Source organism: Nicotiana sylvestris, chromosome 3 (assembly GCF_000393655.2).
Source record: "Nicotiana sylvestris chromosome 3, ASM39365v2, whole genome shotgun sequence".
Taxonomy (NCBI): domain Eukaryota; kingdom Viridiplantae; phylum Streptophyta; class Magnoliopsida; order Solanales; family Solanaceae; genus Nicotiana; species Nicotiana sylvestris.
Window position 1 is genome coordinate 221,123,604 of NC_091059.1, and position 13,315 is coordinate 221,136,918.

Here is a 13,315-nt window from a genome sequence, read left to right on the forward strand (position 1 = left end):
TTGACTTTTAATAAAATATTGTTCAAATGCCTGCTTCATATTTTGTGATTTGAATTATGCCCAAATTAATGAAGGTGATGCAAGAATTGCTTTGACGATTACTGCAAAATCAAGAGCTTGAACTTGGAAAAACTTAAATCCAAAACAAAGTGAAGGGATGGAACCTCTTAAGCTGAACCTTGCTCAATGTGCCATTAGCACTTACGTTGGATGTAGAATCAAAATCTGAAAACATGCAGTCACATGCTAAAACAAAGTGAAGAATTGAGGCAAAGGATAGTTCATTAGAACTGATCAAAGAATTACACCAGGCTATCTTAAAGAATCCAAAACTATACTATGGCCATTTGTTGGTCATTACAAGGGGAAACTAATTAATCACTATCCCCTGAAAGCAATCTGACGGTGCCTGTTGTACCAAAACGTCTAGCTGCTGCTGGTATGACTCTTGATGGTGATAAGACTTGGGCAAACGAAAAGTTATAAGAATCTGTTCCCAGCCGACTCTGCAACCAACCCCTCCCTCCGGAGAAGCCATCAGTCATGATCCAGCAGTTCTTAAAGCCAAGGCTCGTCAGTGTTTTAGCAACTGTTTTAGCTGAATCAGAGTACCTGAAAAGTTTTAATAATATATCATTGATAACTAAAATTATACATAGGTGCACATAGAGTATAAGAGCATAAGAGAATTAAGTGTGGTGCTCGAGTTTATTATGAGAAAAACTCACGAGTCCATTATCACAATGTTAGACCCTTTGTTGATTTTCTTGAGGTATGATATCTTCAGAGCTACTAACTCAGCTTCCACTTTCTTCGCATTTCTCACGAGACTCCTTAGTTTGCTCGGTAAATCTTCCAAACTGAAATGTACCAGGAGAACAAATCCATAAGTCTAAACAAACTTTATCTCAAAAAAATTTCCACATCTTCCCTAGGAAGTTTTTTCCTCAATACCTTGTCAGAGTTAAATGATTGCATGTACAACATAAAAACAAGGTGAAAGCAAGTATCCTAGACCTGGTTAACTTATCACTAGTACATAAAGTCAATTCATCTCCAGGTATTACTACCTTCTTTTGTCAATTCCTCCCCCACCCCACCCCCACCCCCTTTTTCCCAATTGGTAAAGGAGAGTGTAGCGAGGAAACAGAAAATGAAGGCCTAGTCAATGATCATGCATATTTTAATCCCCCCCACCCCCAACAAAATCTAATGCTATTTTCTTCTTTTTCCTTTAAATGCTTCTGATGGAGAATTCTCAAGAAATTAAGAGAACCTTCTTAACCTTCAGACAAGTAACATAATAGGCTTCTTTTAGTCTTTATGCATGCCATTCTAAGGTATTTATCTTGATAAGCTTGTTTCTGAGATAGAATGAGAAGCATCCTAAATTTCCTACAATTTGGAACACTAGAATGGTGGTGGAAATACAACATGATGCTTGTAAAGATAGAGCATGGTTCATTTAGCAAGAATGTTAATTTCAAGCCAACTTACGGGATTTGAATCATATTGTTTTTAGCACTAGATGGAAGACGAGGAATTCCAGCCTTATCCTTGTCCTTCTCTGTTCTAATATCAATCAAGACATAATTCTTAGAACACATCTGGTCCAGTGTTTGAGCAGGAGTTAGTTCACCTGGAAATGTCATTCCAAATCAAGTTTCTTTAGTCCCAAAATTAACAGGAAAACGAAAATTGTTTAACAAAACTATAAGCAACAAACTTGGATTCAAGATAATGCTATTAACGCAAATTGTGAAGGCAATTTCCAGTATGATAACAATTTCAGTCACTCAGGACACCATTATTTGATGTTGCAGAAGTTAATAACTAAATGAATGCTGGTTCTCGACTGATTACATATGGTCTTACTTTGCTTTACAGAAAAAAGCCAAGTTTAGTTGTTGTGAAATGCCAAGCTTCTCAACTCCCAAAAATAATAGGAAATCTCAAAATGGCAAGACAGCTACAATGTGATTACTTGATATCAAGACACTGATAATAAAATGGATTGTGAAGGCACCTCCCCTCATGACGATGACAAATTTCACTATTTCAGCTACTTGGGAGTCATTTATTGGTAGCAAGAAGGAATTGGATAATCCATCCAACCAAGCCAAAGTTAGTCATGGTCTTATATTTTTGCATTACCTTTTTTTCTTTTAATTTTAATTTTCTTGTGGGGATGGGGAGGTTGGTGGCAAAAACTTTTGAAAAAGCCTTGTTTAGTTTATGTGAAAGTGAAATAGCACTCACACTGTACCACCATTAGAAATGCAGGAAACAAGCAGCATTGAATTTTTTAAAACTATTACTTGCATACTGTCATCTTAGTCTAGTTACTTGTTTTCTCATTCTGGTCGAATGTAATTTACGATATTCTAAAGCAGATTGATTTTAAATGCATGACCAATAACCACATGATTGAAAATGAATATTACGTTTCTCACAGATAGTAGCAGGCATTGGTTCTTGGGACCGAGTTCATCTAGAAGTCCCATAATCTAACACTCCTAAATATTATTCTTAGAACTATTATTATGCTTATGTACTTTAGGAGATCCCTCCGGAGTACTACATCTATTCTCAGTTGTATATCTCAGTGGTCTAAAGCGACATAAATTCGGGGAGATAAACAAGAGTAAGAAAACCCATCCAATTACCCTTGTAACCACGAAGGCTGAAAGAGAGAGCGGAGAAAACTGGGGGAAGTAGAAGATATGCCAGGAATAATGAGCCACCGGCCACTGCAATAATAGCTGGATCAGCTGATGAAATTGTTTCAACTGTGGATGAGGCGATTGGTTTGGCCCCTTCGATCACCTTGGATGTCTGTTGAGCTGCATCAACAACTGTCTGCAACCAAACAATCATTTATCTCTTAAAGTTGAGTAAGGAAAGATGAAACCCAAAATATAACGACATGGCAAAGTCCAAGAATATCATTTTCATGTCCAGAAATGGATTAAAGAAGAATAAAGCATTGAATACTATTTTGTTCTATATCCAGTGCTAGTACCTTCACCTTTATCCACCAAGATACTTTTCCTCCCACATATGACTTACATGATTATTGCTTCAACAACAACAACAACAAACCCAGTAGTTTCCTACGAGTGGGGTCTGGGGAGGGTAAGATATACGCAGCCTTACCCCTACCCCTAGAAGGACAGAGAGGTTGTTTCCGATAAACCCTCGGCTAGAGAACGACTGAAAAAGAAAAGGTAATTGCAACAAGTAGGAATAACAACAAGATGAGATAAGATCGAATCCAAGAATGCAGTCAAACTCTAGGTAGTAATAGCCATCTATGAATAAAAGATATCATACTAACACTAATGCTAGCGAACTGAGTAAGACAAAGAGAAACGCTCGTCTACCTATCCACCAAGATACTTTTCCTCTCACATATGACTTGCATGATTATTACTTCTTACAAGAAAATTTCACTGGTCAAAAGGCAATGTACAGATGGCTGGCAAAGTGGCAATTTATTCACAAAGCACAGATGAATTTTACTGACTAATTGAAGCATGTGAAACAAGAACTTCCTATAGCCAAACCTTAGCTGCAGTCATCACTGGCTGAGTGTCCATGCCAGCGCTCTGCATTGCCTCTTGGGCTTTCTTAGTGGCATCAGATATGACAGGAGAAGCATTCTTTAAAATTTCTTCTCCGGCCTGCTTTACTAAAGGCAATGCCACATCAACCCCAGGCTTCACAAATTCAATTATGGGCCCAATCACTCGGCTTGCAGCATCAAAGATGTTCGAACCAACCTGTTGAGCTTGATTAACTGCAGATTCTACCTGTAAAGAGGAAGCTTCCGATAAATTGCTAAGAACTAAATTTTTTCACAAACCACAAACACAGAACATAAATTTATGGACCTGCAGTCCTCTGCCATTTAATACACAGCATGTAGAATCATAATTATCCGAGCAAAATATTGTCACAAAAATTCTAACTTTAAAACTATCAGGAATAGTAAATTTAACAACGAAAATCAACAGGAAATGCGGCTAGAACCACAAAATAAATAAATAAATAAAGCTTCAAGTGTTATTCGATAAAACAATTTCTAGAAGAGCTAAAGCAACCAAGGATGTGAAACAAGAATTGTCATTAAATACAAGGGCGAAAGCAAAAAAAAAACTATACCTAGCAGAATTGCCATTAAATAAATGGCTTTTAAAAAACATCCAAGAAAATGTAAAGAGTTAACTCAATTGAGGGAAAATTAGTAAGCGGTACCTGATTAAGGGAAGAGACAATATCTTCCTTGGGTAAGCTGAGTGCTCTGGCTTCATGGGTAGCAGTGAAGAGAGGAAAGAGGAAAAGAGCAGTTGAAGTAGAGAGTGATACTGACACAGATTTTGAAGTGAATTCCGGTTTCTGGGAGAGTGTAGGGAAATTAAAGATTTTCGTAGGTGTAGAAGAGGAAGAAGAAGAAGGCGGAGGAAGAGGTGATTTTACGGTGGCTGAAGCTCTTAGTGCCATTGCCTTTCAGCTTCTTGCCACCGCTTGCCTGAGTCTGTCCCTCTAATGAAAGTTGGTTGTGTTTATGGCCTCTGTTTTGTGGTATAATAAAGGTTTGTATCAATGATAGCTAATGTGTGATGAGAAATTGAGAAACCAACTCAACGGCTGAATTTATTTTTCGTGTTCCTTGGTCCTTATAATCCGACGTGGTATTACAAAATTCTGATGAGGCCATAACCATGATGACACGTGGCTTACAAGATAGAGAAAAATGGGGCCCTTTTTTCCCACTGTGTACTACATCTGTCTACCTTTTGCTTATGCGGACTGGAGTAGTACTGGGGATCGTAAGATTAGTAGTACAACACTTTGTCGCAAGTTTTATTTCGTGTCTCGTACAACTAACACTAGTTGTATGAGGTTCTTTTTTGTCTTACAAATTTGTAGACCTCAATCTTACACTTTTGAATCTACAGAAATTTGGGTTCACAAAATTGTGAGATAAAAAAGTTACCTCATACAACGAGTATCAGTTGTATGAGACATAAAATAAAATTTTCCTTGTGAGACCTTTCTGGGTGTGTTTTGGTACGAAGGAAAATATCTTTCAATTTATTTATGTTTGGTTGACCTAAATATTTTAGAAAATATTTTTTTCATGAACTTATTTTTCTCCAATTTGAGAAAAATATTTTCCCTATCAACAACAACATACCCAGTATAATCCCACAAGTGGGGTCTAGGGAGGATAGTGTATAGCAGACCTTACTCCTACCTAGCAAAATAAAGAGGTTGTTCCAATAGACCCTAACTCCAAAAAAGGTGAAAAGAGAGAAAGGAAGAAGACGAAGAAGAAAGAAAGAATAGGTGGGCAAAAGACCATAAGGAAAATGGGAGAAAGACAACTATAGTAACAACAACAATAACAACAACAACGAAACTAGTAACATAAAATAGCATCAAGCAGTAACAAACTGGAACAAACGATACACAGGAACGAAAAAATAAGGGAGCTACTAATACTACTAAAAAAGAATGGGAAACTCTCGACTACCTACTAGACAACTACCCTAATCTTCGACCTCCACACCCTTCTACCCTGGATCATATCCTCGGTGAGCTGAAGTAGCGCCATATCATGCCTAATCACCTCTCTCCAATACTTCTTCGGCCTTCCTCCACCCCTTCTCAGCCCCGCCACGGCCATCCTCTCACACCTCCTAACAGGAGCATCCGTACTCCCCCTCTGCACATGCCCGAACCACCTCAGCCTCAACTCCCACATCTTGTCCTCCACTGGGACCACTCCTATTTTTTCCGAATAACTTCGTTCCTAATCTTATCTCTCATGGTGTGCCCTCACATCCATCTCAACATCCTCATTTCTGTTACTTTCATCCTCTAAACATGGGAGTTTTTGACTGGCTAACACTCAGCCCCATACAACATAGTAGGTCTACACACCATTCCATAGAACTTACCCTTAATTCTTGGTGGCACCTTTTTATCACACAAAACATCGGATGCGAGCCTCCATTTCATCCATCCCGCACCGATACGATGGGAGACCTCATCATCAATCTCTCTGTTACCCTGGATTACTCGAGATACTTGAAACTATCCCTCCTCGGGATGACTTGGGTATCAAGCTTCATATCCACGCCCGCTTCATGAGTCTCCTCACTGAACTTACACTTAAAGTATTTCGTTTTGGTCCTGCTCAACTTGAAATCTTTAGACTCTAGGGTCTACCTCCAGACCTCCAGCCTCGCATTGACCCCGCTCCTCGTCTCATTAATCAGCATTATGTCATCAGCAAATAACATGCACCATGGCACCTCTCCTTGAATGTGTCGTGTCAGCACATCCATCACCAGAGAAAATAAGAACGAGCTAAGAGTCAATCCCTGGTGCAACCCTATCACTACTGGGAAGTGATCTGAGTCACTTCCCATTGTCCTCACCCGAGTCTTAGCACCATCATACATGTCCTTGATTACCCTAGTGTAAGCTACCGGAATGCCGCTAACCTCCAAACATCTCCACAGAACCTCCCTTAGAACTTTATTATACGCCTTTTCTAGGTCTATAAACATCATGCGCAAGTCCTTCTTTCTCTCCCTATACTGCTCTACCAATCTCCTCACCGGATAAGTGGCTTCCGTAGTCGATCGCCCGGCATAAATCCAAACTGATTCTCAAAAATAGACACACTCTTTCTCACCCTGATTTCCACCCCCTCTCCCATATTTTCATAGTATGACTCAGCAGCTTGATACCCCTATAGTTATTGCAGCTTTGTATATCACCCTTGTTCTTGTACAAAGGAATCATCATACTCCACCTCCATTCTTCGGGCATCTTCTTCGTCTTAAAGATAATATTAAACAACTCAGTAAGTCACTCCACGCCTGCACGGCCCATACTTTTCCAGAATTCTATCAGGATCTCCTGGCCCATTTGCTTTTCCCCTACTCATCTTACGCATCGCTACCATAACCTCTTCGACTTTAATACATCTACAATAGCCAAAATCATGCAGACTCTCGGAGTGCTCCAACTCACCCAACACAATGCTTCTGTCCCCCTCCTTGTTCAACAGTCTGTGGAAGTACGTCTTCCATCTTCGTCTAATATGGGCATCTTCTATCAATACCATGCCGTCCTCATCTTTGATGCACTTCACTTGGTCCAAGTCACAAGTTTTTCTCTCCCTCACTTTGGCTAACCTGTACAACTTTTTGTCCCCGACTTTGCTCCCAAGCTCCGCATACATGCATCCAAAGGCAACAGTCTTAGCTGTCGTAACCGCTAACTTTGCCTCTTTCTTTGCCTTCTTATAACATTCCCAATTCGTCCTCTTTTCCTCCTAGTTTGTGCTCTCCACTAGTTTCAAATAAGCCGTTTTCTTAACTTTAACTTTACCTTGGACCTCCGTATTCCACCACCAATCCCCTATACATCTCCCAGGGTATCCCTTTGTAACCCCTAAAGCCTCTCTCGCAGCTTCCTAATGTAGTTCGCTGTCATGGCCCACATCACAGTCGTATCCCCACTACTCTTCCAAAATATTTTCCAAAACTCCTTCTCAACCTTCCCCACCCTATGCCCTATCCCAACCCACCCCCACACCCCACCTACTGTAACGATCCGATCAGCCTCACCCTGGCGCCACCCCTCACCCCAATCCTAAATAAAAATATTATTAATAATACTTTCTTTTCATGTTATAGATAGATTTTTTTTCATTTCAACAAATGAGTATTTTTTTTCATGATATAAACAAATATTTTTTCATTTTAATAATAAAAAAAAACTTTTTTTTCATGTAGAAAAAGTATTTTTTTTATTTCAATAAAAAAAGTATTTTTTATGATGTAAAAAAGTATTTCTTTTTTCATTTCAACAAAATGAGTATTTTATTTCATGATGTAGAAAAAGTATTTTCTTTTATTTTAATAAGATGAGTACTTTATTTTCATGTTGTAGAAAGAGTACTTTCTTTTTCAACAAAAAAAAGAGTATTTTTTTTAGTTATGGAGCACAAATTTTAACGTAATTTTTGCATAACAAAAGTAAAGCGTCACATTAGTTCCTTTGGGTTTGTGTGGATTTTTAGAGACTTGGGGGAGGGGGAGGGGGCGGTGAAGAGAATAGCATACAAATATATTTTCTACTCTCTAACCAAACGCTAGAAAATATTTTTCGAAAAATATTTTCCACTCACCAACCAAACAAGGGAAAATAAGTGATAAAACCACTCATTTTTCATGAAAAATATTTTCTAGGAAAACATTTTCCATGAAAAATATTTTCCTTCATACCAAACACACCCCCAATCGCTTCTCCTTTTTCTTTTGGATTCAAGGTTAACCACAAAACTAGGAAACAAACGATAATGTTATGTTTGCAGCATAGATAAATTCAAAATTTAAATTTAAAGGGTTTAGCTTTTAAAATTTTTAGCATTAAAAATATTGTATTACTACTAAAATTATGGGTTTAAATTTAATATTTATTGATATTTTAATAAGTTTGATATTTAAATTCATATTCCGTATCGAAAGTTATGAGTTTTGTTGAACCGTAACCAAAAAACTTTCAACAAAACTACATTGACCCTGTGCACCAGCCGGAGAAATCCTCCTGTTAGGCATTCTATTTCGGAATCCTTAGGTAATAAGCCAAAGTAGAGGAAACACGACTTAAAGTAGTATGACTTTTTGATTTTTTTATTTTGGTCCAAAATAAATATCATTTTATATAATCAAGAAGCAATTAACTTTATATTTTCGAAATTTGCCCTTATTTATATATCACAATGCGTTGAGTTAACAATATGCAAATTTTAGTTAATGGTAATTTAGTCTAAATATTTTTTTCCTTTAGGAAATAATATTTTCTTAAGATGTGCGCCAAAAGACAAAAAGCCACTTATTTTGGACCGAAGGAGTAGTGTATATGACATAACTTTAATGCTAGAATTTTTCGGCACTGTGTTGAATGGAATACTGAGTTATAGTAGGGATGGCAAGCGGTGCAATGCGGGTTTTCTCTTAACCCGCAAAAATTCAATCCGCCCCGCTTCGTATAGCAAATGCACTCGTGTTCACCAGCTCCGCATTCACACCCGCATCTACCTGCCCTGCCCCGCTCTGCACCCGCTTAACTTTTTTTCCCCTTTATTTTGTTAGTTTATTTATATTTTAATCTTTTGGCTGGAATTTTTTTATACATTTATGAGATCTACTCATACTTTTTATTAATTTTAAAGAATTGCAGATTTTGTTGAGTGTCAGACTTACTGTAATTCCTTTTGGGTTACTAGTAAACGAATTGTTCATTCTTTCTCCACATAACATTTCTATTCAATCGCTTTATTTTACTGTATCAAAAGTCTACTGATTTGAAAATACCGAATTTATTATGTTAGAAGTTTACTTAGCTTAGACCCAATTTCCATTAGTTAAAATTGAGTTTCCTTTTTTAATGAAATTTTAAAATCCGCAATCGCACAGTTTTTATTTTGTTTATTTCGCCCCGCCCCGCCCCGCATCTGCATATGTTTAAATACGCCCCGCATGTGTTTAAACCCGTACCGCCCCGCACCCACACCGTCCCATTTGCAATCTCTAAGACCCTAACCTTTAGCTACTCAGTAAAGTTCACTTCTTTTTTTGGCGATCTTCTCCACAGAAAAAGGCTACGACATATATATTCAGCCATGAGCCAGCTTGGTGCAAAAGCCGAAAGGAATTCCGAATTATTCCAGCTCGAGCATCCAACTATCCAAATATTTCAGCAACCATCTGATCATTGGACCAGTGTCCATTATGTTAGGTTAAAGCCCCGTTTATTTGAGCCCAACAAAATTGACCCAAATTAAAACGTAGATCTTGATTGATTGGACTGACTGGTTTAGCCCAATTCAAAAGTTAAGAAGAAAACACAATCAGCCCTAATAACAAGAAACTATATACACATAGAACATAAGACATATATGGAGGGGAGGTTGGAACAATACGGATCCGAGCCGTGGAATTAACCATGGATTCTTATGTCAAAGGTAAATTGATGCTTTATGCACTATCTACCTTTTTTAATAGAACATAAGATATATTATTGCTTGTAATAAATCCATTATGGATGTGGCAACTTCTAGGAAGCAACTATTTTCTACAAGATATGAATATTCCCAAAAAGTTTTGTTAACATACCAGAAAACAATCATCTTAGTCTTACATATATATAATTACAACTATAATACAAAATAACCAGATTGATAGTAGCAGTATCTAAATCATAAATTCAGGAAATAATAAACGTGACAACCAAAAAATTATTTTTAATTTGAGGCTTATTTTAACAATTCATGACAAATCCACCAAGCACTCTGATGTAAGCATCTGTTCAAATACAGATGATGAATTGAAGTATCAGATTATTAAAAACATATTGTTCTAAGGGACTAACAAAGACATACACTATGTGACAACAGCAAAATATTAGTTTTTCAGCTTTCAAAAAGGAAAGAGAGTGAAGTCTAATTCAGAAAAAAACATGGAGGAGCTAGCTCTATTCAGTTTTGGACTTTTGATGAGCTAATTTTGTTTGTTGCCTCTTGGAAGTATTATATACAGGACATTAGTTGTACTAAACCTTTATCATTAAACTTGATCCTATGACAAGCCATGACAAATATTGCTTGTAGTAAGCACCCAATGTTTCTAAGAGTATAATTTTTTTGGTAAGTTGACCTACAATAACATGTAATTTTTCATGACAAGCTCAGTGAAATAATTGAAAAATAAAATAGTACTATTTTTGTTGTTGTAAAATAGTATTCCCTACGTTTCAAATTAGATGAGGTACTTTCTTTTTTAATCTGTTCCAAAATAAATGACATATTTTTAAATTTTGAAATAATTAAATTGTAAACTCTTCATTTTACCCGTACTGAAAATCTGTTATAACCACAAATGTTATGATCCCACAAAATTTTTAAGTTACAAGTCACAAAAATCTTTTTTTCTTCTTCTTAAATTCCGTATCGAATCAAACTACCTCACGTAATTTGATAATTTACTATAACCTTTCGAATTGCACTGTAAAAATTATTTATGTTGTGCCAATTCATAATCAACGTAATCATAAATTGTCAATAATTGTAGATAGTAAACTACAAAAATACCCAATAAAGACAATCAACATATAATTATAACACCTCTTTTCTTCTTTCTACTATATATACAAACCACTGTTCCCAATCCTACTAATCATAAAACAAACCACTTCTAATTAATCTCCTCTCTAAGTATAGAATGGAAAGCTCAAAATCCCAATCATCTGAGTCTTTAAACAACTCATCCAAAAATATCCAAGAAAAGCAAGTGATAAAAAGAAAGTCAAAGTTAATTTCCTCAAATGATGGAAAGAAATTTATTGGAGTGAGACAAAGGCCTTCAGGTAGATGGGTTGCTGAAATCAAAGATTCTTCACAAGAACTCAGGCTATGGTTAGGAACTTTTGACAGAGCAGAAGAAGCAGCTTTGGCTTATGATAATGCTGCACGTCTTCTTCGTGGTAGAAATGCCAAAACAAATTTCAAATACCAAGGAATCTTGAAACCCAATGAAGAAAACTGCAGTTTGTTGGAAAAAAATCCAAGATTATATCAACTTCTTAAACTTGCAATCATGAAGAAACTTGCAGGGAATAGATATCAAAATGAAATAGAAACAGAGGCATTTGTTCAAGAAAATATGGGTTGTGATCAAGATAAAGAAGAGATCTGCAGGATCCAATTACAAGGAAGTAGTTCAAAGGTTTATTCTTCAGTGATTGTGGCTCCTTCTTTTAGTGCTTCTGTAGCTGATCAAAGTGGGAAAAAAGACCAAGAAGAAGAAGAAGAAGAAAATCACTATCAAACTAGTGCTCAATTATTTGAGTGCCTTTTTTCTCATGCAAATAAGTCGTCGGCAGAGAATAATGGATTAAACAGTTCCTTTTGATGTAGCTTAATTAGTATAGGAGTAGCATTTTTCACTATATTTGCGTGTCTCTGCTGAGATCAGTTTAATGCAATACATATTTACTTTTTGACACCAAAGTTTATTTGCTGTTCTCTTCTTATTCTCCTGCCCAAGATATGGGCGTTCATAGTTCGGTTTGTATCGGTTTTTTCCTATAAAGAAATCAAATCAAGTAAGTCGATTTTTCAAATATTGGAACCAAACCAAACCAATTAAGTCGGTTTTTTATCGATTCGGTTTTTATCGGTTTTTGTCGTTTTTCGGTGATTTATCGTTTTTTTCTTAAATATGAGACATACACTACCAAACGCATATTCCGGCGATTACATTTTCAATGTAATACTATCAAATCAATTGCTTTTTGAGAAATCTATCATTTACCAAGATATATTGATGATAATTGAATTAAATAGTGATGAATAATTTAAGTACTCAATTAAAAATTAATTATTTTTATCATGAAATAAATTCTTGTACTTGCAAAAGAAAACTACCAATCAAACTAGAATGTAAAGGCAAAGAATTAGATTATTATAATAGCAAAAAACTAGACTAAAAATACAAATGACTAATATGTACGACAAAATTTTAGAAATTTTATATAAAAATACATATATGTAGGTGTAATAATAATTTTAAATAGTTACTTTTATAGTCGGTTTGGTTCGATTTTCGGTTTGGTTCGGTTGTTCGTGTTTTTATGAACACCCCAACTTCTAGCATATTATGATGGAACTCCAACACGCGGAAAGTTCCAGTATAATATACTGGAGATTGGAGCACCGGTGTTCCACTCTCCAGTATATTATGCTGGACCGATATATTATACTGGAGTTCTAGTATATTATACTTGAGTATTTTTCCGGATTTTGAATAGTGTTTTCGTTCAGATTTATCTTTACATGAAAAGTGGCTATATTTCGATTACTTTTGAAACTATGGCTATTTTTGAATGACCACTTGTAAATTTGGCTATTTTTGAATTTCTCCCCGTTTAGCATATTTGACCATTGGGCTGCGGAGATCTTTACATAAATAGCCAACTGGATTCCCTTTTTACTTTTTCTAGCTGATTTACATAAATTGTAGTACACGATTGTGCATATTATACAAATATTGTACATCAATTATAGATTTGCCGGTTATTTTTAGTTTAAACGGCTGGATAAGTGGCTATTTAGGTGACCTTTGGCCCTATGGCAGAATTCTTACCTAACTATACTATAATAGAAACCAATTTACCATATTTATTTAGGTTCCTTATTAATTACTTTGTATATCTATATTTACAAGTTATA

General features: G+C 36.1%; 2 protein-coding genes across 2 annotated transcripts; one reads left to right on the forward strand and one right to left on the reverse strand.

Moving 5' to 3' along the window:
• Window positions 1-264: 264 nt before the first annotated feature.
• Window positions 265-4,621, reverse strand: LOC104214141 (calcium sensing receptor, chloroplastic). Its single transcript, XM_009763776.2, has 6 exons — window positions 4,258-4,621; window positions 3,567-3,812; window positions 2,667-2,859; window positions 1,498-1,639; window positions 729-860; window positions 265-612 (listed from the first exon to the last, which is right to left on the reverse strand). Exons 1-6 carry the CDS (start codon window positions 4,501-4,503, stop codon window positions 375-377), a joined length of 1,197 nt encoding a protein of 398 aa, XP_009762078.1. The 5' UTR covers window positions 4,504-4,621; the 3' UTR covers window positions 265-374.
• Window positions 4,622-11,306: 6,685 nt separating this feature from the next.
• Window positions 11,307-11,996, forward strand: LOC104214142 (ethylene-response factor C3-like). The gene has a single exon (XM_009763777.1). It carries the CDS (start codon window positions 11,307-11,309, stop codon window positions 11,994-11,996), a length of 690 nt encoding a protein of 229 aa, XP_009762079.1.
• The last annotated feature ends 1,319 nt before the right edge of the window (window positions 11,997-13,315 follow it).

What these genes read in the sequence shown, in the direction of transcription:
- LOC104214142 (XM_009763777.1), top strand. Translation starts at nt 11,307, where the DNA reads ATGGAAAGCTCAAAATCCCAATCATCTGAGTCTTTAAACAACTCATCC.
- LOC104214141 (XM_009763776.2), bottom strand. Translation starts at nt 4,503, where the DNA reads ATGGCACTAAGAGCTTCAGCCACCGTAAAATCACCTCTTCCTCCGCCT. An exon ending in CAGTGATGACTGCAGCTAAG is followed by an intron (nt 2,860 to 3,566) that starts GTTTGGCTATAG and finishes GTTTGGTTGCAG; the next exon opens with ACAGTTGTTGATGCAGCTCA. An exon ending in AACATTGTGATAATGGACTC is followed by an intron (nt 613 to 728) that starts GTGAGTTTTTCT and finishes AAAACTTTTCAG; the next exon opens with GTACTCTGATTCAGCTAAAA.